This window comes from Macaca fascicularis, chromosome X (assembly GCF_037993035.2).
Source record: "Macaca fascicularis isolate 582-1 chromosome X, T2T-MFA8v1.1".
Lineage (NCBI taxonomy): Eukaryota > Metazoa > Chordata > Mammalia > Primates > Cercopithecidae > Macaca > Macaca fascicularis.
Genome location: NC_088395.1, coordinates 2705760 through 2733194, shown reverse-complemented (window position 1 = coordinate 2733194; position 27435 = coordinate 2705760). Strand labels below are relative to the sequence as shown.

Below are 27435 nucleotides of genomic sequence, written 5' to 3'. Positions count from 1 at the left end.
TGTAAGCCACTGTGCCGGGCTAGTATTTTGACAGCTTGAGGGGCCTGATAGACTCGGGGAAAGACTGCTCCTCCCAGGGCTAGCTGATTCCTAAAAATAGTGATATGGTTTGGCTCTGTCCCCACCTTAATCTCACCTTGAATTGCAATAATCCCCACAGGTCAAGGGCAGAGCCAGGCAGAGATCATTGAATATGGGGGCAGTTTCTGCCATACTGTTCCCATGGTAAGGAATGCGTCTCACGAGATCTGATGGTTTTATAAGGCATTTCCCTTTTCGCTTGGCTCTCATTCTCTCTTGCTTTCCACATGTAAGATGTGGCTTCTGCCATGATTGCGAGGCCTCCCCAGCCATGTGGAACTGTGAGTCCATTAAATCTCTTTTTCCTTTATAAATTACCCAGTCTTGAGTATGTCTTTATCAGCAGCATGAGAATGGACTAATACAAATAGTAACAACTCACTTAGGAACACACCCTTCCTATGCAAGCAACCACCTCCTTTACCTAACTCTCACACAGTCAGCTGATACTTGATCTGACCTAAATCAACCAAGCACTGGGTACCAGGCAGCTAGGGACAGTCCCTGTTGCTCCAAACTTACTGTAATTACTCAAACTACCAGTCTGAAGCTGTTCATCCTGCCCTGCCTGACCTTTCCCTTGGAAACCCTAATAATAAAGGCTGCGGCCTGGGCTCTTCATTCCTTCCTGCCTGTGCTTCCAAGTCAAGCCCTGGTGCTTCCCACCATGAACCTGTGTGGTAGGGTATAGCCCCTTCTCTCGGAAAATCTAAGTCATGAAAATATTGCAATGGCATTGGTCTGTCTGTGCCAACACTCACCTCCCTAAGCTAAAACGCTTTGGGTGGATTGGCTGTGGTGGGTCACACCTGTGGGAGGCCAAGGAGAGAAGATTGCTTGAGCTCAGGAGTTCGAGACCAGCCTGGGCCACATAGTAAGATCTCATCTTTATTTTATAAATATTTTTAAAATTTAAAATGAAACCCTTTGGGCACAAATCTCTCTCACAAACACATCCCCCTAAAATCCTACTGCAGGCCAGGCGCAGTGGCTCACGCCTGTCATCCCAGCACTTTGGGAGGCCGAGGTGGGCAGATCACCTGAGGTCTGGAGTTCAAGATCAGCCTGGCCCACATGGAGAAACCGCATCTCTACTAAAAGTACAAAAATTTACAAAACACTAGCCGGGAGAGGTGGCGGGCGCCTGTAGTCCCAGCTACTCAGGAGGCTGAGGCAGGAGAATGGTGTAAACCCGGGAGACGGAGCTTGCAGTGAGCTGAGATCCGGCCACTGCACTCCAGCCTGGGTGACAGAGCGAGACTCTGTCTCAAAAAAAAAAAAAAAAAAAATTAACTGGTTGTGGTGGTGGGTGCCTATAGCCCCAGTTACTCAGGAGGCTGAGGCAGGAGAATCACTTGAACCCGGGAGGCGGAGGTTGTGGTGAGCCAAGATTACACCACTGCACTCCACCTGGGTGACAGAGAGAGACCCTATCTCAAAATAAAATAAAATAAAATAAAATAAAATAAAAATCCTACTGCAGTGCACTGTGTATGTGGCTTTCCCAGCGAAAAAGCACCATCATGGCTGGGCAATATCCGCACATGGTACAACTTCCTCCAGGAGACGAAGGAGACAGGAACAGGGCCCTTATCATCTTTCCACGTGTCCGCGGCCTTCATACTTACAGTCCTTCTGATGCCACCTGACCGTGTGCAGATAGACCCCACAGTAGTGGAATAGGAACTCATGGTCGGAGTAGGACGCCCTTCCTTCCAGCAGGGGCATTAGGTTCCGGCCGTCAATCACTCTTGGGAGAGAAGGGGGCATGTAGAAGGTGATGAGAGAGGCATGGTTCAGTCACGCATTTTATAGCAGAAGAAAGAGGAGGAGGAGGAGGAAAAGGAAGGGGAGGAAGAGAAGGAGGCAAAAGATAAAGAGGAAAAATTTCCTTTTTCTTTTTTTGAAACAGAGTCTTGCTCTGTCGCCCAGGCTGTAGTGCAATGGTGCAATCTCTGCTCACTGCAAACTCCGCCTCACGGGTTCAAGCAATTCTCCTGCCTCAGCCTCCCAAGTAGCTGGGATTACAAGCACACGCCACCATGCCCCGCTAATTTTTGTATTTTTAGTAGAGACGGGGTTTCACCATGTTGGCCAGGCTGGTCTTGAACTCCTGACCTTGTGATCCGCCCGCCTCAGCCTCCCAAAGTGCTAGGATTACAGGCATGAGCCACTGTGCCCGGCGGAAGAAGGAATTCTTAAAACTTTCTCCTTTTCCCTCATTTTATAACAAAAAGAAAAAGAAACAAAACATTCATTTTCTGAGGTCATGGAAGAAGAGAACAGCTGGAACTATTATCCTGATACCTTGCAAGACAATATGAGTTAATGTTGTGGACTGGAAAAATTAAGCTATTTACGCTCTTTTGATTCCAGTGAAACTTCACATTTAATGAATAGATATCACCCCACACACATGGAATTAAATCGTTAAAGCACAGGATGTATGTGTTCATTTTAAAGCTCATAGACAAGGCCAGACCCGGTGGCTCATGCCTGTAATCTCAGCACTTTGGGAGGCCGAGGTGGGTGGATCACGAGGCCAAGAGAGCAAGACCATCCTGGCCAATGTGCTGAAACCCCATCTCTACTAAAAATACAAAAATTAGCTGGGCATGGTGGCGCCGGTCTGTAGTCCCAGCTACTCGGGAGGCTGAGGCAGGAGAATCGCTTGAACCCGGGAGGCAGAGGTTGCACTGAGCCAAGATCACGCCACTGCACTCCAGCCTGGGCGGCAGGACGAGACTCTGTCTCAAAAAAAAAAAAAACCTCATAGACAAAGTGCAAACCAGAAACAATAATATCATTTAGCACACATGCAATCACACATACGTGTTTTGTTTTTGTTTTTGTTTGAAACAGGGTGTCACCCTGTCACCCGGGCTGGAGTGCAGTGATGAGATCTTGGCTCACTGCAATCTCCACCTCCCGGGTTCAAGCGATCCTCCCACCTCAGCCTCCCAAGTAGCTGGGATTACAGGCACGCGCTACCACACCAGACTAATTTTTGTATTTTTAGTAGAGATGGGGGTTTCAGCATGTTGGCCAGGCTGGTCTGGAACTCCTGACTTCAAGTGATCCGCCTGCCTCGACTTCCCAAAGTGCTGGGATTACAGGCATAAGCCACCGCACCTGCTCTATGCATACATGTTTTTATTCAGTAATCATTTAACATTTAATTGTGTAATGGTCTAGAAGCTGTGGGGGATGTGATGATGTATGAGAATCAGATCCCATCCATGAGAACAGTCAAACACACACCTTCATAAGTGTCATATGACAAAGAATATTAAGGTATACTCTAAGAAGAAAACAAAATATTCCACCATGCACCAAGGGGAGAAAGACATCTGGCCCTATGGGCAGAATATTGATAATTAAGTAATATACTATGCATATACACACACACATAGAATTATCAAGTATATCCACATATGTTCAAATATATCACCCTAGGTTAGAAGCAACCACTGTTTCCATACCTGTCCTGGGGCAAGATCCCTCCGCCTATATAAGACAGCGTCGGATAGATGTCCATTAGGCTAGTGGGCTCATTGATCACTCTCCCAGCCTCCAAGACCGACGGCCACCGGAATATCCCTGGCACACGGATACCTCCTTCCCATCCTCCCATTCCTTTGCCACCTAAAACCAAAGATTACAACACAACCAAAGATGAGTTAAAACCCAACCATACTGGCCGGGCGCAGTGGCTCACACCTGTAATCCCAGCACTTTGGGAGGCTGAGGCGGGCGGATCACTTGAGGACAGGAGTTCAAGACCAGCCTGGCCAACATGGTGAAACCCCGTCTCTGCTAAAAATACAAAAACATCAACTGGGCATGGTGGTGGGCGCCTGTAATTCAAGCTACTTGGGAGGCTGAGGCAGGAGAATCGCTTAAACCCAGGAGGCGGAGGTTGTGGTGAGCAGAGATTGTGCCACTGCACTCCATGGTGGTCCATGCCCGTAGTCCCAACTACTCGGGAGGCTGAAGTGGGGGGATCAGAGACGAGGAAGTGGAGTTTGCAGTGAGCTGAGATTGTGCCACTGCACTCCAGCCTCGGTGACAGGGTGAGACTCTGTCTCCAAAAAAGAAAAAAAGAGAAAGAAAAGAAAAAGACGGGTTTTATCCACATTATACTGATCCTTGAGGAACAAGCTAAAAAATTTTACCCCGTGATTTCCCCTATAGAGGAAGAAAGAGAGGAGTGTGAGTAGAAAAATGGCCAGAGGCAGAGTTAAGAATCACTTCTTAGACAAAAGTCCCCTTGGGTGTTTCTGAGCACAAAACAAATGAAGCCCTTGCCTTAAGATCACTGGTGAGATTCAGGTGGTTGTTACAGAGTAGGAAAATGGCCCTATGCCAAATGCCAGTGTCAAGACCATATGTCTAGACTCTTTAAGAAAAACTAGGAGCCTCTCTGGAGGAAAAGGTCTCTTCCTATGTGAAATGTTTATTGAATGCCTTCTATGTGTGCACCTGTCTGACAGGCAGCATTACAAGGAAACACAAAACCGGAAGCCTCTAGCAGAAAATTAGGTAAAATTCACTGCAGACACATTCACTGATCTACCAGTCTAACCAGTGTTGAAAGGCAGCTCAGCTTCTTGGCACCATTTTTTTTTTTTAATTGAGACACTGTCTCCTTCTGTCGCCCAGGCTGGAGTGCAGTGGCGCGATCATAGCTCACTGCAGCCTCCAACTCCTGGGCTCAAGCAATCCTCCCTCCTGAGCCTCCCGAGTAACACCATTCTTCGTTATAAGAAAAACTTGACAAGCTCCCTGAAGCAAATCTATGTGTTTTTAACACACAATCATAAAGCCATCCTCATGTTTTCTTCATCTTATTTAATAACCTGTATCTTTGTGGGGCAGAGTGGGGGGCGTAACTAGACTAGAACAAAACCAATTGTTTACCCAGGAGATCTAAATCTCTCCATCCATTGAATTCATTGCTTCACAGGGAGCACCCTGAGAAACAGGTATCCTGTCCCAAAGCCTGAGAAATGCTCACAACAATTTTGCCAGAGTCCTATTCCAGGGTGATGTGTGCTTTTTAAGGACAGGGGCTTTACACTCACACATACTCATGCAATTATAATAATTATTACAATATACAATATGTACAGTTGTTAGAATCATCATGACTGTAATAATCACATTTCATTAGATGGTATGTATATGGTGACTCAAACCTGTTCCTCACTTTTTCTACTAGGCTTAGTACCAATATAATCTTTGCTAATTAACAGTGATGACTACAGCAAGACTACATGACAAGTCAGAGGAGGTGAATGCTTTCAGGAGCTCACTTCTATTAATTTGCAATATATAATCCAGTATATACAATCCTATATATATATGTACATATATATATTCACTATATATAATCCTATCTGTGCATGCATATACGTAGGGTTTTATATTGTAAATATAATGAATATATAAAGTGAATATATATATTGAATTATATATATTATATATAATGGATATAGTGACTATATATACTTAGTAAATGTATATAGGATTATATATATTATACTGAATATAGTGAATATATAAAATTATATATTATATACAATGAATATTGTAAATATATATAGGGTTATGTGTAATATATAATGAATATAGTGAGTATATATAGTGAATATGTGTAGGGTTATGTATACTCTATACAGTGAATATATAGAATTCTATATACTATATATAATAAACATAGTGACTATAAACAGTAAATATATGTATAGAATTATATATTATATTATATATACTGAATATATAAAATTATGTGTAATGATCTATACAATAAATATACTAAATACATAGAATTATGCATATATATAATGAATATAATGACTATATATACATAGTGAATATGTACAGGATTATGTATATTATATGTAGTAAATATGTAAAATTACATGTATTATATTATATGTAATGAATATAGCGAATATATAGGATTATATGTGTTATATGTAATGATATAGTAACTATACATACATAGTGACTATATATAGGATTATATATCACATATGATGAATATATGATTATATATTATAAACAATATGGTGAATATGTATACATAGTGATTATATAGATAGGAAAATATATATATAAGACACACACACAGAACTTTTTAATGAAATACAAGGAAGTTCAAACATTCTGATTTTATAATGATGACAATTTTGATACCCTTTTAGTTTTTTTGTTTTACTTGGAAGGTTAGGGGGTAGTGGGAAAACAGCAAATACCGAATTCTTTTTTAAATTATTCTTTCTGTTGGTATGCCTTTGGTGATGCCTAAGTGTGGGTGCTATGGAGTTCTTGAACAACCCGGCATGAAGTCTATCAAAGTGAGCTGGAAGAATCTGCTGGCCATGAGGAGATAGGCACCCCAGTCAAATGAAAAACTATTTTTTCTGATAGACATAACACTCGTTAAAGCATAATAAATAGCATCATTGATGTTACCGAATTAAAAACCTGCATCTGAGAATCCAAGTGAGGATTGATCTAAAGGAGCAGTTCTCACCTAGAAATGACCTTGCCGCCAGGGGGCACTGGGCAATGTCAGGAGACATTTCTGGTTGTCGCTGCTCTGGGGTGGGTGCTACCGGCACTTGTGGGTGGAACCCACAGACGCTGTTCAACACCTACAATGGCACAGGAGGCCCCCAGCCAAAGAATCCTCCAGACTCAAATGTCAATCGTGCGAAGGCTGGGAAATCTGCCATAGATGGTCACTGAGATCCTATGCTCTCTCTCATGGGGTTGGCATTGCTTCAAACATTTTACTTTGAAGCTCTTGGAAACTGCTCCAAAATTTGCAGCTTTTTTTTTTTTTTTTTTTTTTTTTTTTTTTTTTTTTTTTTTTGGTCTAGCTTAATAAGAGTCTGACTCACATAAAAATACCTGAACATCATGGCAAATGACTTCAAGCAAACGCAAAGCCAGTAGAGACTACTGATTTTCAATGGACAGGTGTTGGTTCTCTGCGCACAATCACCTTTGTAGATCCCGTTCCAGCCGCCCAGCTGAACAGCCCCGTCCAGGGGCTCCAGGTGGCCCCCGTTGTCAGAGGTGAAGTACACCAAGGTGTTGTTGGCCAGGCACTCCCGGTCTAGGGCATCCAGAATTTTACCTGGTGAGGGTCAGAGACACAAAGACGTTGACCTCTCGATGCAGATCACCACTGCTTTATTATATGTTTGCTATTATGCATTTATTACACATAGCATTTAAATGTTATTCTGCATTACACAATATTGTATAATTAATCATATAATATTGTAATATATACTATTTTAAACTGTATGTAATATAGTATATATAATATATATTATATCCAGCAGTTAAAATATTTAATATATAATGTAATAATGTATATGTTATATTTAATATAATAATATACACTTTCATACATTTTAATTACCAACTATATATTTATTATATATTGTATGATATATAGTACATATTTCTTACAAATACATATTAATATATAACATGATGTATTAGAAATGCATAAAGAATTGTTATATATTAAAATGTAATCAATTATGGAATAGAATAAAATATATTGCAATATGTATAATCAATACATATTATGTATTATTATACCATATGACTTTACAATACTAGAAACATAATAGTTTATGATTATTAATACACTATATCATTGTGTAAAAATTGTTATATAATTATAATAGCATGTAAATATTTTATTATATAGTATTTTGTACATCGATGTAATATGTAAAAATATGTTTATTTATAGATATATAGGAAAAGATATTAAATATAAGATAAAATATGAGTATATGTAATAAATGTAAAATATATAAGGAATATATAAAATTTTATAATATATCTAATATATGAAATTTTATCATAAATTTATATCATTTATATGAATATATACTATATTTTATACAATTGTATGATATTGTGTGTCGCATATCACATTAATTAATTTTATTATATTAATGTAATTATATAAATTATATTAAATATACTAAATACATTAATTATATTAATTTAAAATATAGAATAGTTTGTATATAATATATAAAGTATTGGTTTATTATATAATTTTATTGCATATGTTCATTATTTTATTATTTAATATATAATAAAGTCTATTTTATTATACAAATCATGTAATAATATATAACGTCATCATTGCCCCAAACGATTCAAATAGACAATGCCAACTAGGCCCAGCAGTTAAATGAACTGATGAACATTAATTTTTAAAAATACAGTTTGCAAAATGACACCTCCAGGAACACCTGAGCAAAGCCATCCTCGTACTCCAGGGCACGGCACCGCCTCCCTTAGAGATTTTGCTGTCCTGGCTGCTATCTGAAGTCTACATGGAAATTGCAGGTTATTCTTGCTGTCCGGGTTATGGTTAAGATCTAATGACAATTAATGCTGCGCTAGACTCAGCAGACACTGTCTTTAAGGTGTTGACAATCCCTCAGGAGGACAGTTTTTTAAAATAATAAGTAGAAAGCTGTTCTAGCAAAATTCCAAACAACATTCATTTCCTTTCTGATGTCTGTTGAGCATTTGCTAATCAGCAGATAACATCGTCCTGGGCCTGAGGTCCCAATGCACTTCTCGTTTACACTAGATCATCTCTGTGATGCTCTTGTCCCGTTCAGAGATAAAAGAAAATGTAAGGAGCCGCACAGAAAACTGTTTATACGTAAACTCATTAACCTTTGTTATCTACTGTTCAAAAGTGATTTGTTTTACAAGTGACATATACTATTTTTTAGAAATGTTATCATTAGAAATTAAGATATTTTAAAGCCCAGGGTTTGTAAGATGAAAGATTATAAAGGCTTTCTGGGAAGAGAGTAATTATATGTAAATTATCAATTCACATTAGATCTGGCTATAATATCAAAAAAATCATAAAAGTGATTTGTAATTTATACTGTGCAAATATAGTAGCTGCAAATTCTTTTTCTGTTTCAAAACAAATACATAGGCAAATAATTGTCCATAGAGTGTCTAAAGTGAAAATAGACAGATGCATATGAATATATAAATACTAACGGTAATAGATCACTTGTAAGACCTCTTACCAAAGACAACTGGAAAGAAACCAATAATGAAAAGTGATTAAGGTTGGGCCCAGTGGCTCACACATGTAATCCCAGGACTTTGGGAGGCCGAGGTGAGAGGTTTACTTGAGCCCAAGAGTTCGAGACCAGCCTGGGAAAGATGGCAAAACTCCTTCACTACAAAACACACACACACACACACACACACACACAAATTGGCCAGACATGGTGGCGCACACTTTTAGTCTCAGCTACTCAGAAGGCTGACGTGGGAGGATCACCTGAGCCCTGGAAGTCAAGGCTGCAGAGAGCTGTGATCGCACCACTGCATTCCAGCCAGACTGGGCAAAAGAGTGAGACCCTGCATCTTAAAAAAAAAAAAAAAAAAAAGGGGGGGAGGGGGGATTAAAAGTGTTTTTTAATAGGCACAAGTTTCTTTCATTGGAAAATTTAAAATGTCATTGAATTCTTGAAGATTCATTAAGTTCATTTTGCACCTTGTATTTGCATTTGCACGAGTATAGCATTGTTAAGGTTTATTTTTGAGTAAAGTTAATAAATTACTAAACCTGTGAGTTTTATACTCATATTGTTAAATAGTAAAATAATACCCACAGAGATACCTGTCTGACTTTCAACATGTCTTCATTTTGGTAGAATTTTTATAAGAAATGATGGAGAAAACTCAGAATATTGGGAGATGTTTTGCAGAAAAATAGCTACTCATCATTTCTCCTGTGTCAAATAATATTAGCCATTTAAAAATGCAATTGCTAGCTTCTGTAACATGTCTTCATCATGTATTTACATATACCGTAAAACAAACATAATTATTTCTCAGTGATAAATACTCAGATATTGACTTTAACAGAAATTCCCTTTGCAGGAAACTGTCCTTTGACTAAGTACAAATATAGTAAAAGCAATTTCAAAAGAAGCAAAGAAAAAAAAATCCCAATTATATAATTCCATAAAGGCTATAATGTTATAGCGGTTTTTAACTGTAACACATTTCAATGTTTGTATTTCATTACCAAGGAATTAAATTATATATAATAAATGTGTATATATGCAACATACAGTACTATGTGTATATATATATATATAAAACATAACATGTATACATATAAACCATATGGTGTGTGTGTGTATATATATGTATATAACATATGGTGCTTAATTCCTATTAAAACTAGCTATAGTATTATGCATAAAAGTGATTTGTAATTTATACCATGCAAATAAAATAACTGCAACTGGGTGTATATATATATATATATACACACACATACACTTCCCACAGCAAAGATTAAATTAAGAAATACAGAGCTTAGCTTTAGTTCAACAAGCTTAAAAAGGGTTTGGATGTCAGGGATTAGTTCCCTTTAAGCCCCTAAGTTTTTCCCTTTAATACATTCCTTTTTTCTCCCCATTTCTGCTTAAATGCCTTACTGGCAGCCTGGCAGCACTGCCTTTCCTTGTATTCTTTTTTTTTTTTTTTTTTTTTTTTTTTTTTTTTGTTGAGACAGGGTCTCGCTCTGTCACCCAGGCTGTAGTGCTACCTCCACCTCCCAGGCTCAGGTGATCCTCCCTCCTCAGCCTCCTAGGTAGCTGGAACTCCAAGGCGTGTGTGTGACACCATGCCTGGCTAATATTTGTATTTTTCTGTAGAGATGGAGCCTTGCTATGTTGCCCAAGCTGGTCTCAAACTCATGGGATCAAGCAATCCTCCCGCCTCGTCCTCCAAAAGTGCTGGGACTACAGGCATGAGCCACCACGCCCCGCCCCTCTCTGTATTTTATCTCCTCTTTGGGATTAAATATAGATGGTAAATATTACAATGGTACCTAGAATTTGAGGGAAACACACACAGTGGAAATGTACAAGAGAAATTTATCCCATGACAGGATTCCCCTCTTTGTCCTATCTGACACCACTAGCTCTTTGGTAATTTTAACTAGTTTTTTATAGCTCACTTAGATTGTGGTTTTCAGAGAAAAGAAAGTTATTTTTAATAAAATTTGATTAACACCCCTTAAATGCATTTAAATTAAAATAGCTCCGTTTCTTTCAAAGGCACTCCATATAAATAGACAGAGGCGGCTGATAACTGGGAGATTGTTAGTTTAGATGGTTTGGCAGAGCACCGTTTTCAGAAGTTTGCACTCAGAAGAAGAAAAGTACTGTATTCCAAAATGAAACACCATTGCTGAGAAGAAGGACAACTCTGTCAGGCACATAGAGGCTGGGTGGGCGAATGCAATTCAACTAGCACAGCTAGTTATTATTCTGGAATGCATACAGTGACGCTTCCTGCCTGCTAATTTATTATCCTTAGCATTTCTTTATAGTGAACACTATGCCTTTGAAATAAATTGCTTTAGTTGTGTTAAATCCCCATCCCAAATTTCTATGTATTTCCTGTAGAACTGACTAATCAGAATAACATTTCCCTTTATATCCATCAAAATAACCAGGAATTGAAATTACAATATTCTTTTTTTTTTTTTTGGAAACGGAATCTCGCTGCATCACTCAGGCTGGAGTGCAGTGGTCTGATCTTGGCTCGCTGCAACCTCTGAATCCTGGATCCAGGTGATTCTCCTGCCTCATCCTCCCAAGTAGCTGGGACTACAGGCCCACATAACGATGCCTGGCTGATTTTTATATTTTTAGTAGAGACGGGGTTTCACCACGTTGGCCAGGCTGATCTAGAATTCCTAACCTTATCAAGTGATCTGCCAGCCTCGGCCTCTCAAAGTGCTGGGATTACAGGTATGTGCCACTGTGTGCCCGGCCAGGAATTACAGTATTCTTTACAGTGCAACTTTATTTATCCTGCCAATGAGTTTTTCAGAAAAGTGACTGTCTTTATTTTAAAGATGGGAAAACTTATATTTACAAACTGTGACTTCTATTGGGGAATATATTTCACTGGTATTGCTGAACAATTAAAAGCCATCTTTTAATTCAATACACTTATCAGGTATTTATGCTATGCAAGGGGCTGGACATAATTTGAGACAGTACAGATTTATTTTTCTGTAGCCCGTACTTCAGATATTTACAGTTCTGTCACTGAATACTTACCCACCATCCAATCCATTTCTTCTACATTGTCCCCATATCTGCCATATTTACTGTGCCCAACAAACTTCTCTTTGGAGATGAGTGGAGTATGTACGTGCAAGAATGAAAAAAAGAGGAGAAAAGGTTCCCGTTTGACCCTAAGGGGTAGAAAGTTACCAAAATTACCTTCACAAATAAAGCCATTTCCACCATTTAAATGCGATTCTGCATTGATGAAAAGATCTCATAATGGTTGCTGGAGGTTTTCTATGTACTTCAGATGACAATACCTCTCCTGTGAGTCGTAAATACCACGAGGTTTATGTTGAAAGGATATGAAGAGGAACGAAGGATAACAGAACATTTGTGTTCCCAGTGAAATGTTTCATGTAGCCAGGCGCAGTGGCTCATGCCTATATTCTTTGCACTTTGGGAGGCTGAGACAGGAGGATTGCATGAGCCCAGGAGTTTGAGACCAGCCTGGGCAACAGGGCAAGACCCCGTCTCTACAAAAAAATTCAAAAATATAGCTGTGCATAATGGCACACCTGTGATCCCAGCTACTCAGGAGGCTGAGGCAAGGGGTTCACTTGAGCCTGGGAGGTGGAGGCTGCAGTGAGCTATTATCACAACACTGCACTCCAACCTGGGCAACACAGTGAGACCCTGTCTTAACAACAACAACAAAAATGTTTAATGCGGTTCATTTTATACTCTCTTGTGTCCAGTTTAGCATCTGACATAAAGTAGCAGCTTAATAAATCTTTTAATCTTTGCTGAATAGGTTATAAAGTATGAATTCTCCTCATCTATTGTCTCAAAGTGTTCTTTTAGGTATGAGTTCAGAAGAATCATATCTTAAGGACAGACTCAGATGTGCCACAGTAAGGATTTGATGCTCCTTACTTTCCATTTTCCCTTCTTTCTTTCTTCCACCTCCTTCATGGCTCCTGGAACATAAGTCTGATGGCTGGAGCTTTGGCATCCACCTTGGGCCATGAGGCTGCTCACAAAGGTGGCAGAGAACAAGATAAAAGCTGAGGTGTGAATAACCTCACTGTATCTGTAGCCTGCCTACCCCAAGAGAGAAATAAATTCTCCTCATTTACATCTTGCTTTTTGTATTCTGCATTTTATGTATTTATTTATTTTGAGACAAGGTCCAACTCTGTTGCCCAGGCTGGAGTGCAGTGGTGCAATCATGACTCACTGCAGCCTCGACCTCCTGGGCTCAAGTGATCCTTCCACCTCATTCTCCCAAGGAGCTGAGACCACAGGTACATGCCACCAAGCCTGGCTAATTTTGTACATTTTTTGTAGAGATGGGAGCTCACTATATTGCCCAGTCTGGTCTCAAACTCCTGGGCTGAAGCAATCCTCCTGCCTCAGCCTCCCAAAGTGCTAGGATTACAGATATGAGCTACCACGCCTGACCTTGTGTTTTGCATTGCCACATACAGTCATTCTAAAGCTACTCCTTTACACATTTTTACAACCAGCATAGAAAGAAGGGAAGGAGTTGGAGATTGAATATGTTCCCAAAAAGGTAGCCCAAGCAAATGGGTTGGGATGGGAAGAGAAGGTAAGATGAACGGAGAGCTGAGTGGGTGGCTGTATCACTGTTCTCATGGTTGTGTTGGAATAAATAATGAATCTGACGGGCACAGGGGCATATGAGTGAATGATATTCCACTGCGTACCCTTCAGCCTGGTGGAGTAACAATATAGCCTCCCCTCTCCACTCCCTGTCAACCCCACTAAGGAAGGTGACAAACAGTGTCAATGAGAATCCACACCAACAATTTTAATGTGCCTCTAATTTGTAATCTAGGCTGGGCACAATGGCTCACACCTGTAATCCCAGCATTTTGGGAGCTCAAGGCAGGAGGATCGCTTGAGCCCAGGAGTTTGAGACCAGCCTGGGCAACATAGCAAGGCACTGTCTCTACGGAAAAATAATTTTATAAAATTAACTGGGTGTGGCCATGTGCGTCTGTAGTCCCAGCTACTCAGGAGGCTGAGGTAAGAGGATCACTGGTGCCCAGGAGTTTGAGGCTACAGTGAACTATGATTGCACCACCGCACTCCAGCCTGAGTGACAGAGTGAGACCCTGTCTCCAAATAATAATAATAATAATAATAATAATAATTTGTAATGTAGAAGTGAGCTGGTATGGGATGATGAGAGCTCATTACAGTCATGCCTGCATAGCTTGTGTTGAACATAGAAAACTTAAAACTGGGTATCTATAAATACAGAGCCACCTCCCAACAGTTCATGGACAGAGAGCTCTTCCGGCTGTGTCTGGGTATGTGTCCGAGACAGAGGAAAAAATTTACCCCCCAAGTTTAATCAATTTACACAACAATCCACACTGAAGCAATATAGAATAAAATATGGCAACTCCAGTTTTTGTTTTCAGAAAAGGGGTAAGTGGCCGGGCATAGTGTAATCCCAGTACTTTGGGAGGCCGAGGTGGGTGAATCGCTTGAGCCCAGGAGCTTGAGATCAGCCTGAGCAATATGACAAAACCCCCTTTCTTAAAAAAAAAATGCAAAAATTAGCCAGGCATCATGTGTGTGCCTGTAGTCTCAGCTACTCTGGAAGCTGAGGTGGGAGGATCACTTGAGCTTGGGAAGTCGAGGCTGCTGTGAGCCATGATCGCACCACCGTACTCTAGCCTGGGTGGCAGAGTGAGATCCTGTTCCAAAAAGTAAAAAAAAAAAAAAAAAAAAAAAAAAAAAAAATTAAAACATTAAAAATGGGAAAGCGAGCAAAATATGTGGTTTTTTTTGTTTTTGTTGTTTTGCCTTTTGAGCATTCAAAATTTGCAGGAAATTTAACTGTTTTATTCTACCTAAGAGGAGACTCAAGTCTATCACAAATGTCACCTACATTTTTTTTCCTCAGCTTTTATTTTAGATACAGGGTCTCCATGTGCCGGTTTGTTACCTGGGCCTATTACACTCAGGGAGTAAGCAGAGCACCCAATAGGTAGTCTTCCAACCACGTCCCCCTGTCTCCCTCTCTCCTCTAGAAGTTTGCAGTCTATTGTTTCCATGTTTATGTCCATGGAGGCTCAATGTTTAGTTCCCATTATATCCCATGAAATACTACACAGCCATGAAAAAGAATGAGATCATGTCTTTTGCAGCAACACGGATGCAGCTGGAGGCCATTATTCTAAGCAAATTAATGCAGGAACAGAAAGCCAAATACCACACATTTTCTCCAAAAGATTTGTTGTTGTTGTTGTTTTTGAGACAGTCTTGCTCTGTCGCCCAGGCTGGAGCGCAGCGGTGCAATCTCGGCTCACTGCAAGCTCCGCCTCCCAGGTTCACGCCATTCTCCTGCCTCAGCCTCCCAAGTAGCTGGGACTACAGGCGCCCACCGCCAGGCCCGGCTTATTTTTTTGTATTTTGGTAGAGACACGGTTTCACCGTGTTAGCCAGGATGGTCTCAATCTCCTGACTTCGTGATCCGCCAGCCTCGGCCTCCCAAATTGCTGGGATTACAGGCGTGAGCCACCGCGCCCGGCCTCTCCAAAAGATTTTTAAAGGTCCGTGTTATCAAGGTGTGACGACCTGCCATGAAATAAAAATAAAATTTCCACGCAAGAAATCAGACAAGAAATGGCTAAATACCTTTCAATGAAAGCTAGCGCCTCCTTCAGCATGAGGGAAGCTACTTTCTCCTCTTTCATCGGCTGCTGGATAATTTCATGGTTCCTCATAAGGATGCAATTCCAACGCCGAGTAAATCCATAACTGGAGTACCAGGAAGTGAAAAACAGAAAGGCCAGGAGAGCAAAGACAAAGATGACCTTCCACGGCACTGAGAACCAGCGGGCAAACTTGGGAATGAGAAGCAGAAAAGGAACCAGGGCAATGGCCACCGTGGAGATCCACAATTTGATCCTGAGCCAGCGGTGCAGTTCTGGTGTCTTGGATGCCTGGCAGTCGCTTAAAAGTCCGAAAGGCACCCCATAAAAGTAGTGAAAACCATGGTTGAGCGGGTGGTAGCAGTGATCATTCCGAGAGGCGCAGCTCAAACCCAGGTGCCATTTGCCTAAAAGTAAAATAAAATCATACCACGGCAGCAGGGCAGCATTCAGTGCTGGTCTGTTTCTAGAATGTGGGCTTCCCTTTGGAAAACTCAGATATAACTTTCATTTTGTGGTCATCATGGTTTTTTCTTGGTGTCCCCGAATACCTCCCTGGTATAGACATGGACCAGCAGCCTTCTCCCTGCAATGTGTCTCTTTCAGACAAAAGCCATGCAGCAGGAGCCGCTTTGCTTTTGCTACAAGGAGAGGAGCCTAGTGTTCATTCAGAAGAAATCTTTTGCTTGGTACCAAACAACCTCATGAACAATGAGAAAGTTTCCAGGTATCTGGAGCTTGCTAGGAAGCCAGAATCGATGTCTTGGTTGTTTGGTGGGGACAATACCAAGGACTCTCGGTGCAGCTTGCACATTCATGCTTTTAGCTAGCAGTGCCTTCCCACCCTCTTATTCCATCTCACTGAAAGGTAACCAAGATTTTATTTACAGATGGAACACCTCTTCTAGGTCCGCAAGCTAGGGATGACAAACTAGCCAAAGAATTTCATCAAGAACCAAATGATTCTGATGATGCAAGTAATTCCTTTTATCAAGCACATCCTCTAGGGGGCCAGGTCATGTTCTGATTTGTCCACACACATTATTGTATTCAACACTTCACAGACCCTGTATTATGAATAGAAAACACATTGTCTAGATTATTTTTTTAAGAGACAGAGTCTTGCTCTGTTGCCCAGGCTGGAGTGCAGTGGCATGATTATAGCTCACTGCAGCCTCGAACTCCTCGGCTCAAGCAATCCTCCCGCCTCAGCCTCCTGAGTAGCTGGGACTATAGGTGTGTGCCACCATGCCCAGCTAATTTTAAAATTTTATTTTGGTAGACCCAGGGTCTTGCTCTGGTGGCCTAGGCTGGTCTTGAACTCCTGGCCTCAAGCAATTCTTCTGCCTCAGCCTCCCAAAGTGCTGGGATTACAGGTCCGTGCCACTGTGCCCAGCTATCTAGATTTATTCAGAAGCCCGAGTCACATTAATGAATAATGGCAGAGTCAGATCTGAATCCTGTGCTCTAATGATGTGAGAACGCTGCTCAAAGCTAATCTGGAGAACTCCCACTCACAGGACACTGCTGGGAGTTGCATGGGAATACCTGCCCTACTGATGGAAAATCTCTTAACCTTTTTTTAACTGAGGATATCTCAGAGCTGTGGCTTACAATTCATATTAGGAATCCTCAAAAATAGTGAACCATACAATGCTTTGGGGTAGCATTTCCCAAAAGGATTTGATCACACAAGTTATTCTTAGAGGAATATCTTCTAGGACTGGAATTCTACAAACTTATTTTTCGGTGAAAGTCTCCCTCACAAGCTCATGTCCCCCCCCAACACCCCACCCCCGCCAAAAGGGCATAGAATATTATGTGATCTAAATCGACCAGCAACTGCCTCCATTTGACAACTCTTAATGCTTTAAGTTTTCAATTTCAACAGTACTTCGCTACAAATTTACGAGTTTTTCTGCTAATAATGGTGTCACAAACATCGTGTCCCTCCAACACAATATTCCATTTTAGTGGCAACTTTGGATACCCTTGTTTGCTTTCTGTTCTCATTGTTTTTCCAATATTATGCCCTTGATTCTACACATCCCCAGTCAATGTGTGATCAATTCCTTCTCCAAGTGTCTTATCTCAAAGAGAAGTCGGTCAAACTGGCGCGCACAGAGCCAACATCCCCGGAAACACCTTAGATACTATGACAGAGGCCGCAGGATCACGTTTCCACGAGCAGAGTTCAGGCGCCATACCTATGAGTCCCGTGCGGTAGCCACGGTGCTGCAGCAGCTTGGCAAAAGTCGTTTCATTGGTAGGAAGACCACCTGAACCACCAAGCCACGTGAGGGCACGGTTGAGGTTGTAGGGAGACACCATCCCTAAATTCACAGGAGTCAATAGGTTAGCACCATAGTCTTTGCTAATACCGAATTTATCCCGACATGCTTCAAGCCCTTTCCTCCTGCACCTCCTCAAAGCCATTCTTCCCCAAGTTTTCTGTTGCCTTTCTGGCTGTACATCCTTGACTCTCCTTTTCCCACTTGCTAAATGCAAACATTCCCTTGGAATTAGGGCTGCCAGAATAAATATGGGATACTCAGTTACACTCCTTTGAATTTCAGACTAACAACAAATAACCTTCGTTAGTTTTTCATGTAGAGGCTGATAACCTTCATGCTTCAATAGAATCTGAGGACACCACTGCATTTTAGCTGTGTATAAATACTCGGATATTTAGCTGGGTATAAATACATTTTTTAATGTATCATTGGGAATCTGAAATGAAGAATTGTAGGAGTGACAATTTCTTTTTCATATACGTGTGTGTATATATGTAATTTTTTTTTTTTTTTTTTTGAGATGGAGTTTCGCTCTGTCACCCAGGCTGGAGTGCAGTGTCACCATCTTGGCTCACTGCAACCTCTGCCTCCCGGGTTCAAGCAATTCTCATGCCTCTGCCTCCCTAGTAGCTGGAATTACAGGCGTGTGCCACCACACTTGGCTTGTTTTTGTTTTTGTTTTTGTTTTGTATTTTTAGTAGAGACAGGGTTTCACCATGTTGGCCAGGCTGGTCTCTAACTCCTGACCTCAAGTGGTCTGCCCACCTCAGCCTCCCAAAGTGCTGGGATTATGTAGATTTATACTGGCAGACAAATGTATACACCTATAGTTTAAAAGGAATTCACAAGAAAACCACAAGTGAAGATCAGCAAGAAAGAAATAAATGACCATTTCAGGACAGGCACAGTGGCTCACGCCTGTAATCCCAGTGTTTTGGGAGGCCAAGGCGGGGGGATCACCTGAGGTCAGGAGACCGGCCTGGCCAACATGGTGAAACCCTGTCTCTACTAAAAATACAAAAATTGGCTGGGTGTGGTGGCAGGCACCTGTAATCCCACCTACTCCGGAGGCTGAGGCAGGAGAATCACTTGAACCTGGGAGGCGGAGGTCGCAGTGAGCTGAGATCATGCCATTGTACTCCAGCCTGGGTGACAAGAAGGAAACTCCATCTCAAAAGAAAAAAGTACATTTCAAGGATCCTACCTTGGAAGAAGAAGAAGGTAGACTCTAGACAGTGTTATTGATAGGAAAGAGAAACAGTTTTACTAAGGGAAGCATTAGACCATTATCTTGCTGTTGAACTATTTTGCTGAAATTTTTGATAAGTAGAATGAATTAAACTGAACCGTTTGTGTGAAATTATTAAAAATATACACATGGCAATGACTTGAAATCTCTCCACCAATCACCTAATTTTTTTCTTATTTTTTTAAAATAAATTTTATTTCACCATAATCAATACTTAAAATTCCCTGAAATTAGGCTGAGCATGGTGGCTCACTCCTGTAATCCCAACACTTTGGGTGGCCAAGGCGAGTGGATCACACATGAGGCCAGGAGTTCGATACCAGCCTAGCTAACATGGTGAAACCCCATCTTTGCTAAAAATACAAAAATTAGTCGGGCGTGGTGGTGCATGCTTGTAATCCCAGCTATTCGGGAACTGAGGCAGGAGAATCACTTGAACCAGGGAAGCAGAGATTACAGTGAGCTGAGATTACACCATTGCACTCCAGCCTGGACGACAGAGCGAGAGTCTGTCTCAAAAAAAAAAAAAAAAAATCCTGAAATCCTGAAATTAGAAGTGTGATTTTTTTGGAAACTCATACGGACTCATATCTTTATCCCTGTTCATACACGGTACTGGGCTATACAGAGACTGCTTATCTAGAAATCAAACTATTTTGAACAAAATGGAGAACCTTGAATTATGAAAGAAGGTCATTAGGCAACAAAAAAAGATAATAATAAATCAATATTTATAGGACAAAAACTTTCAGTGTTTACTTTTATTTTTAGTATAATTCTCATTAACCTAATTAGTTCATTCCTTGAATGTATCAGATGAGAAGTTACTACTTAGAAGGAAGAAAATTCATACAGAAAAATTTTTCACTGAAAAATTAAACTGTGAAGGCAGGTATACTAAAATTATGACAAGCAAATACTAGAATTAAATAAAATGCAGCAGTATGGCACAATATTTCACATAGAGGCTGATAACCATGAACACTTCAATAGTGTCTAAGGGGACCACTATATTTTAACTGGGTATAAAAATTGTTGTTCATAATATTGATGTTGAGTGGATGTTTGTAGGTATTGATTCTAAGCTAAGCAGCAAAGGAAAACATTTAATTGTCATTATATCAACTTGGTAAGTCTGAATCTTGAAATGATGGGGTCCAGTAAGGAAGCATGTAAAAGTGTCATTTCCTTGTTTTTTCTCACTTATACTTTTTTTCCCAACTGTGTCTAGTTTTCCAATCTCATCCTCCGAGATAGATTAGATCCACTTATCTCAGAACCACTGCATGGTCTCCGCTAGCTTAAAGACATCAGGGGCCTCTTGAGAAATCTTAGCACAAGTACCTGAAAATGGGAGTGTTGACCGTAAGTTGGCAAATTGCCCCCAACAGGCCTAAACCCTGTCACTATATGCACAGAGATGGGCAGGTGCAGTGACATTTTGCAGTTTTCCCCGGGGACCTCTGCTATTCCTGCCAATAACATCAGACAATGACTTCTCTCCAGAAACCCTTCTCTACAATGGCAAAGACGTGACCACTGTGGCACGGGAGACTCCCACCTACAGGGAGGGGGTCAGAGTCCAACTTTACCTCCCTGAGAGGCACACATGTTTAAGCTGTCCAGGGATAACAACGCCCTTTGATTTTAGATCCCTAATATTCTGAGTGACATTTTGAGAATTCTTATAAAGATTTGAAAAACTAATCATTAGAATGCATTCTGGTGAGACTGAAATGTTGCTGCCTTTTCATTGCCTCACCTGATCTGATGGGGTACCGGCCGGTCAGGAAGGCAGCCCGACTTGGGGTGCACATGGAAGCAGCTGCGAGATGCTGGGTGAGCCTCACTCCCTCATTCGCCAGGCGGTCAATATTAGGTGTGCTGCAGACCGAAGAAGAATTCGGCAGGTGAGTTTCTAAAAATTCTCTATACGATGATCGAGGATCAAAGCTATTCTAGTTGACTCTATTTCTGGTAAACCTAAAATTCATTTTTTTAAAACTTTAATCTACTTCCTTAGATGCATTGATGGTTAAAAGCAAAGGGAAATGTAAGTTTAAAATATATCTTTAGTCAAAACTATTACAAATGAATACAGGTCACTCAGTATACAGTTTTATGAGTCTGAGAAAAAAATGTATTTCAGTGAAAAAATTAGCCAATTTCTTCTTATCAAGGACCTAAAATTAATGGGTAATTTAGAGTAAATAAATTTTTAATGTGTTTCATATTTTTTTAAAAGACAGTCTCTTGCTCTGTTGCCCAGGGTGGAGTGTAGTGGTGCAGTTATAGCTCACTGCAACCTGGAATTCCCTGGGCTCAAGTGATCCTCCCACCTCAGCCTCTCAAGTAGCTAGGTCCACTGGTGTGCACCACCATGCCCTACTACTTTATTTAAATTTTTATTTAATTTTTTTTTTTTTTTTTTTTTTGGAGACAGGGCCTCACTCTGTTACCCATACTGGACTACAGTGGCACGATCCCGGTTCATTGTAATCTCCGCCTCCCGAGTTCAAGTGATCCTCCTGCCTCAGCCTCCCGACTAGCTGGGATTACAGGCGTGAGCCACCACGCCCAGTGGTGTATTTTTAGTAGAGATGAGGTGTTACCATGTTGGCAAAGCTAGTCTTGAACTCCTGACCTCAAGTGATCCGCTTTCCCCAGCCTCCTAAACTGCTGGGATTGCAGGTGTGAGCCACCACACCTGGCCTTAAAGTTTTATGCACTGATACAGGTCTTGCTATTTTGCCCAGGCTGGTCTCAAACTCCTGGCCTCAAATGATCCTCCCACCTCAGCCTCCCATTAATATATATTTTATGGTAAAATTGACCTATTTTATAACCAAATTGTGACATTTTGGAGTTTAATTTATTTCCCATTTTGTCTAATATGTTGCAAAAATTTTGTAAAACTTACAGAATTCTACAGGTGAAAAAAAGACGTGCCTGTTCTCCTAAAAGCTAAAGCATACCCAATCTTAATCCCATGTGTACAACATTTTTTTCCCACAATCTCACAGAAAGATTATAATGAAGGCTGAGCGTGATGGCTCACGCCTGTAACCCCAGCACTTTGGGAGGCCAGGAGGGGCTGAACACTTGAACTCAGACCACAGTGGGCAATATGCCAAAACCCCAACTCTACAAAAAAAAAAAAATTAGACGGGCATGGGGGCTCATGCCTGTAGTCCCAGCTGCTCAGGAGGCTGAGGAGGGAGGATCACTTGAGCCTGGGAGGTCAAAGCTGCAGTGAGCCAAGATCATGCCACTGCACTCCAGTCTGGATGACAGAGTGAGATCCTGTCTTAAAAAGAAAAAAAAAAAAAAAGAAAAGAAAAGAAAGAGATAAAGAGGAAAGAAAGAAAAAAAGGAAAGGAAAGGAAGAAAGAAAGAGAGAAAGAGAAAGAAAGAAAGAGAGAAAGAGAAAGAAAGAAAGAAAGAAAGAAAGAAAGAAAGAAAGAAAGAAAGAAAGAAAGAAAGAGAGAGAAAGAGAAAGAAAGAAAGAAAGAGAAAGAAAGAAAGAAAGAAAGAAAGAAAGAAAGAAAGAAAGAAAGAAAGAAAGAAAGAAGACCAATGCCTTTCAATCAACAAATATATGCTTAAAATATAGGACTAGACTGTGATCTGCATTCCAAGAAGAAACAATGTTATTTAAATCCACACTAAAAGATGCTATGTGTTTTCACAAGTGCCAGATTGGTCTATCAAAAGAGAGTAGAGAAATAAAGAGCCCCGGGGACCAGAGACTTTAGAAATAATTCAAGGAAGATATTTTTAAAGCTGTAGACTAATGTAGTGTATCTATATAATGAAAAATTATTCAGCCATGGAAAGGAATGAAGTACTGACACATGCTACAATATGAATGAACCTTGAAAACATTACGCTCAGTGAAAGAAGCCAGTCAGTAAACACCACATACCATATGTTATGAGCAAAATTGTGTTCCTCCCAAATTCCTATGCTGAAATCCTAACCCCCAGGACCTCAGAATGTGACTGTATTTGAAGATGGAGTCTTTAAAGAGGTGATTAAGGTAGCATGAGGTCATTAAAGTAGACCCTCATCCAATAGGACTGAAGTCCTTATAAGAAGAGGAGATGAGGACACAGACACACACAGAGGGATGACCCTGTGAGGACACAGGGAGAAAACCGTGTCTACAAGCCAAGGAGAGAGGCCTCAGGAGGAACCATCCCTGCCCACACCTTGATCTCAGACTTCCAGCCTCCAAGAATGTGGGAGAATCAATGTCTGTTGTTTTAAGCCACTCCAGTCTATGGTATTCTTTTTTTTAGACGGAGTCTTGCTCTGTTGTCCAGGCTGGAGTGCGGTGGCGCGATCTCAGCTCACTGCAAGCTCCACCTCCCGGGTTCACGCCATTCTCCTGCCTCAGCTCCCTGAGTAGCTGGGACTACAGGCACCCGCCACCACGCCCAGCTAATTTTTTGTATTTTTTTAGTAGAAACAGGGTTTCACCATGTTAGCCAGGATGGTCTGGATCTCCTGACCTCATGATCCGTCCACCTCAGCTTCCCAAAGTGCTGGGATTATAGGCGTGAGCCACCGCGCCCAGCCTATGGTATTCTTTTATAGCAGCCTGAAATAGACTAAGACATCTCATAATAAGAGGAGATGAGGACACAGACCCACATAGAGGGACGATCCTGTAAGGACACGGGGAGAAGATGGTATCTACAAGGACAAGAGAGAGGCCTCAGGAGGAACCAGCCCTACCCACACCTTGATCTTGAACTTCCAGCCTTCAGGACTGTGAGAGAATAAGCTGATGTTATCTAAGCCAACCAGTCTGTGGACATTTGTCATGGCAGCCAGAGAAAATACATACTTTATATGATTATTTGTATATGAAACTCCAAGAGACACATCCATAGAGACAGAGGGTACATTTGTGGTTAACAGGGCATGGGGATAGGATGGGTAATGGGGGTCTTCTTTGGGACGGTGAAAAATTCTACAACTACACAGAGGTGATGGTTGTCCAACACTGTGAATGTACTTACCACTGAATTGTTCACTTTAGAATGGTTAAAAGGTGATTTTTTTTTTTTAAACAGAGTCTCCCTCTGTCACCCAGGCTGGAGTGCAGTGGTGGGATCATAGCTCACTGCAGCCTCAATCTCCCTGGCTCAGGCAATCCTCCTGCTCCAGCCTCCTGAGTGGTTGAGACCACAGACGCACGCCACCATGTCCCAGTAGATTTTTTTTAATTTTTTTTCGTAGAGACAGGGTCTCCCTGTGTTGCCCAGGCTGATCGCAAACTCCTGGGCTCAAGCAATCCCCCCACCTTGGCCTTCCAAAGTGCTGGGATTATAGGCTTGAGCCACCATGCCTGACCAAAAAAGGCCAATTTTTAAACGTAAATTTTGCACAATAATGAAAACGCCACCACCAACAGCTAGAAACTAAGGGAACTGAGATGTTAAGCGGTCTCCTGACATTTTGCAGTTTTCCCCGGGGACCTCTGCTATTCCTGCCAATAACATCAGACAATGACTTCTCTCCAGAAACCCTTCTCTACAACGGCAAAGACGTGACCACTGTGGCACGGGAGACTCCCACATACAGGGAAGGGGTCAGAGTCCAACTTTACCTCACTGAGTTATTACCGTAGCAGCACAAATCCCCCACTCCAAGGTCATCTGCCATCAGCAGGACGATGTTGGGTCTGGCGTTTCTTGTCATAAATGTGCCATCAACACCGCAAAACAAATAGCACAGGGACACTGACAGCCAGCAGCTCCTGAAAGCATTTTTAGAATAAGCAAACAAACAAGCAAGCAAAAAACCAGGCACTATCAATTAGCATTTGCATTTTAGATAACTTAAAATATGAAATCGTGATATTCGTTATCAGGTCTCACTGTGCAATGTACCTGTGTTGGCTTACTCAGAAACTAGATTCAACAACAACAACAAGAAAAACTACTTTTCTACACCAGAGGTCCCCAATCCCCTGGCCATGGACCAGTACTGGTCCATAGCCTGTTCGGAACCAGGCCACACAGCAGGACGTGAGTGACGGGCAAATGAGTGAAGCTTCATCTGTATTGACAGCCACTCCCCATTGCTTGCATCGCTGCCTGAGCTCCGCCTCCTGTCAGATCAGCAGCAGCATTAGATTCTCATAGGAGCGAGAACTCTATTGTGAACTGTGCATGCAAGGGATCTAGGTTGCGTGCGCTTTATGAGGATCTAATGCCTGATGATCTGTCTCTGTCTTCCACCATCCCCAGATGGGATCATCTAGTCACAGGAAAACAAGCTCAGGGCACCCACTGATCATACACTACTATGAGTTGTAGAATTATTTCATTATATATTATCATGTAATAATAATAAAAATAAAGTGCACAATAAATGTAATGTGCTTGAATCATCCTGAAACCATCCTGCACCCCCTTCCTGTCTGTAGAAAAACTGTCTTCCACAAAACCAGTCCCTGGTGCCAAAAATGTTGGAGACCATTGTTTTATATGAATATGGTATCAGATTTTACCAATTCATTTTGCAAGCATGATGAGGTTTAACTCTTATAACATATTTTGATATTGTTTTAGTGATATCAGAGGCTTAAAATTTATAACAGTGGTTACAGTTGAGGGTAAGGTCTAAAAATTTAATTTTGCTCAGTGCTGTGGCTCATGCCTGTAATCCCAGCACTTTGGAAGGCCAATGCAGGTGGATTGTTTGAGCCCAGAAGTTTGAGACTGGCCTGGGCAGCATGGTGAAACCCCATCTCTACAAACAATACAAAAATAGCTGGGCATAGTGATGCATTCCTATAGTCCCAGCTACTCAGGAGGCTGAGATGGGAGGATTGCTTGAGCCCAAGAGGTCAGGATTGCAGTGAGCTATGATTGTGCCACTGCACTCCAGCTTAGACAACAGAGCAAGACCCTGTCTCAAAAAAACTTCTTTATTTTATTACATAAAAATGTAACCAAGGCCAGGCACAGTGGCTCATGCCTGTAATCCCAGTGCTTTGGGAGGCCGAGGCAGGTGGGTCACCTGAGATCAGGAGTTTGAGAATAGCTTGACCAGCATGGTGAAACCCCATCTCTACTAAAAATACAAAATTAACCAGGTATGGTGGCACGCACCTGTGGTCCCAGCTACTTGGGAGGCTGAGGCAGGAGAATCACTTGAACCCAGGAGGCAGAGGTTGCAGTGAGCCGAGACTGCACCACTGCACTCCAGCCTGGGTAACAAGAGTGAGACTCTACCTCAAAAAAAAAAAAAAAAAAAAGTAAATAAAATGGAAAATCAGAGACTAAGAGCTAGCCAGTTTTGATTTTTCAAGTGTTCAGTTGTACTTTTTAATACATTTTATAACCTCAAAGTTTTTCTCTAAGCCACATGGAGCGGGGTGGGGGCAATGACAACAGAAGCTCTAGTAACTTATTAGATCTGAGCCCAGAACTAGATGCTGAAACACTGATATTTTGGGATGGAACACATGTGTGTATACGAAGTGTTTTCTCCTTTTGTTCATCAAGAACATATGTCCACAGAAGAAATCAGGTGGAAAAAATTCCACTTCAAAAAAAATCTAGAAATTATTTAAAATCTATGAAAGTAGGCCGGGCGCGGTGGCTCACGCCTGTAATCCCAGCACTTTGGGAGGCCGAGGTGGGCGGATCACAAGGTCAGGAGATCAAGACCACGGTGAAACCCCGTCTCTACTAAAAATACAAAAAATTAGCCGGGCGTGGTTGTGGGCGCCTGTAGTCCCAGCTACTCGGGAGGCTGAGGCAGGAGAATGGCGTGAACCCGGGAGGCGGAGCTTGCAGTGAGCCGAGATCGCGCCACTGCACTCCAGCCTGGGCTGGGCGACAGAGCGAGACTCCGTCTCAAAAAAAATAATAATAAAATAAAATCTATGAAAGAAAATTTAACATTCTTAAGATTCTGCTAAATTTTTAAAAATTTGTCAATTAGTTCAATGAAAGGAAGATTTTACTAAATTTTAT

At 41.4% G+C, this 27435-nt stretch overlaps 1 protein-coding gene across 1 annotated transcript in view; it reads right to left on the bottom strand.

Annotated features, from left to right (window-relative positions):
- ARSH (arylsulfatase family member H) overlaps positions 1-25147 on the bottom strand; it is a 28361-nt gene extending 3214 nt beyond the window's left edge. The window contains exons 1-8 of the mRNA XM_015443595.4: positions 25056-25147; positions 21201-21322; positions 18103-18228; positions 15879-16302; positions 12255-12391; positions 7097-7231; positions 3564-3726; positions 1710-1831 (exon numbers count right to left, since the gene is read on the bottom strand). Coding sequence (XP_015299081.1) covers positions 1710-1831; positions 3564-3726; positions 7097-7231; positions 12255-12391; positions 15879-16302; positions 18103-18228; positions 21201-21322; positions 25056-25147 — 1321 coding nt within the window. The remainder of the gene's footprint in view (positions 1-1709; positions 1832-3563; positions 3727-7096; positions 7232-12254; positions 12392-15878; positions 16303-18102; positions 18229-21200; positions 21323-25055) is intronic.
- Between the last annotated feature and the right edge of the window lie 2288 nt (positions 25148-27435).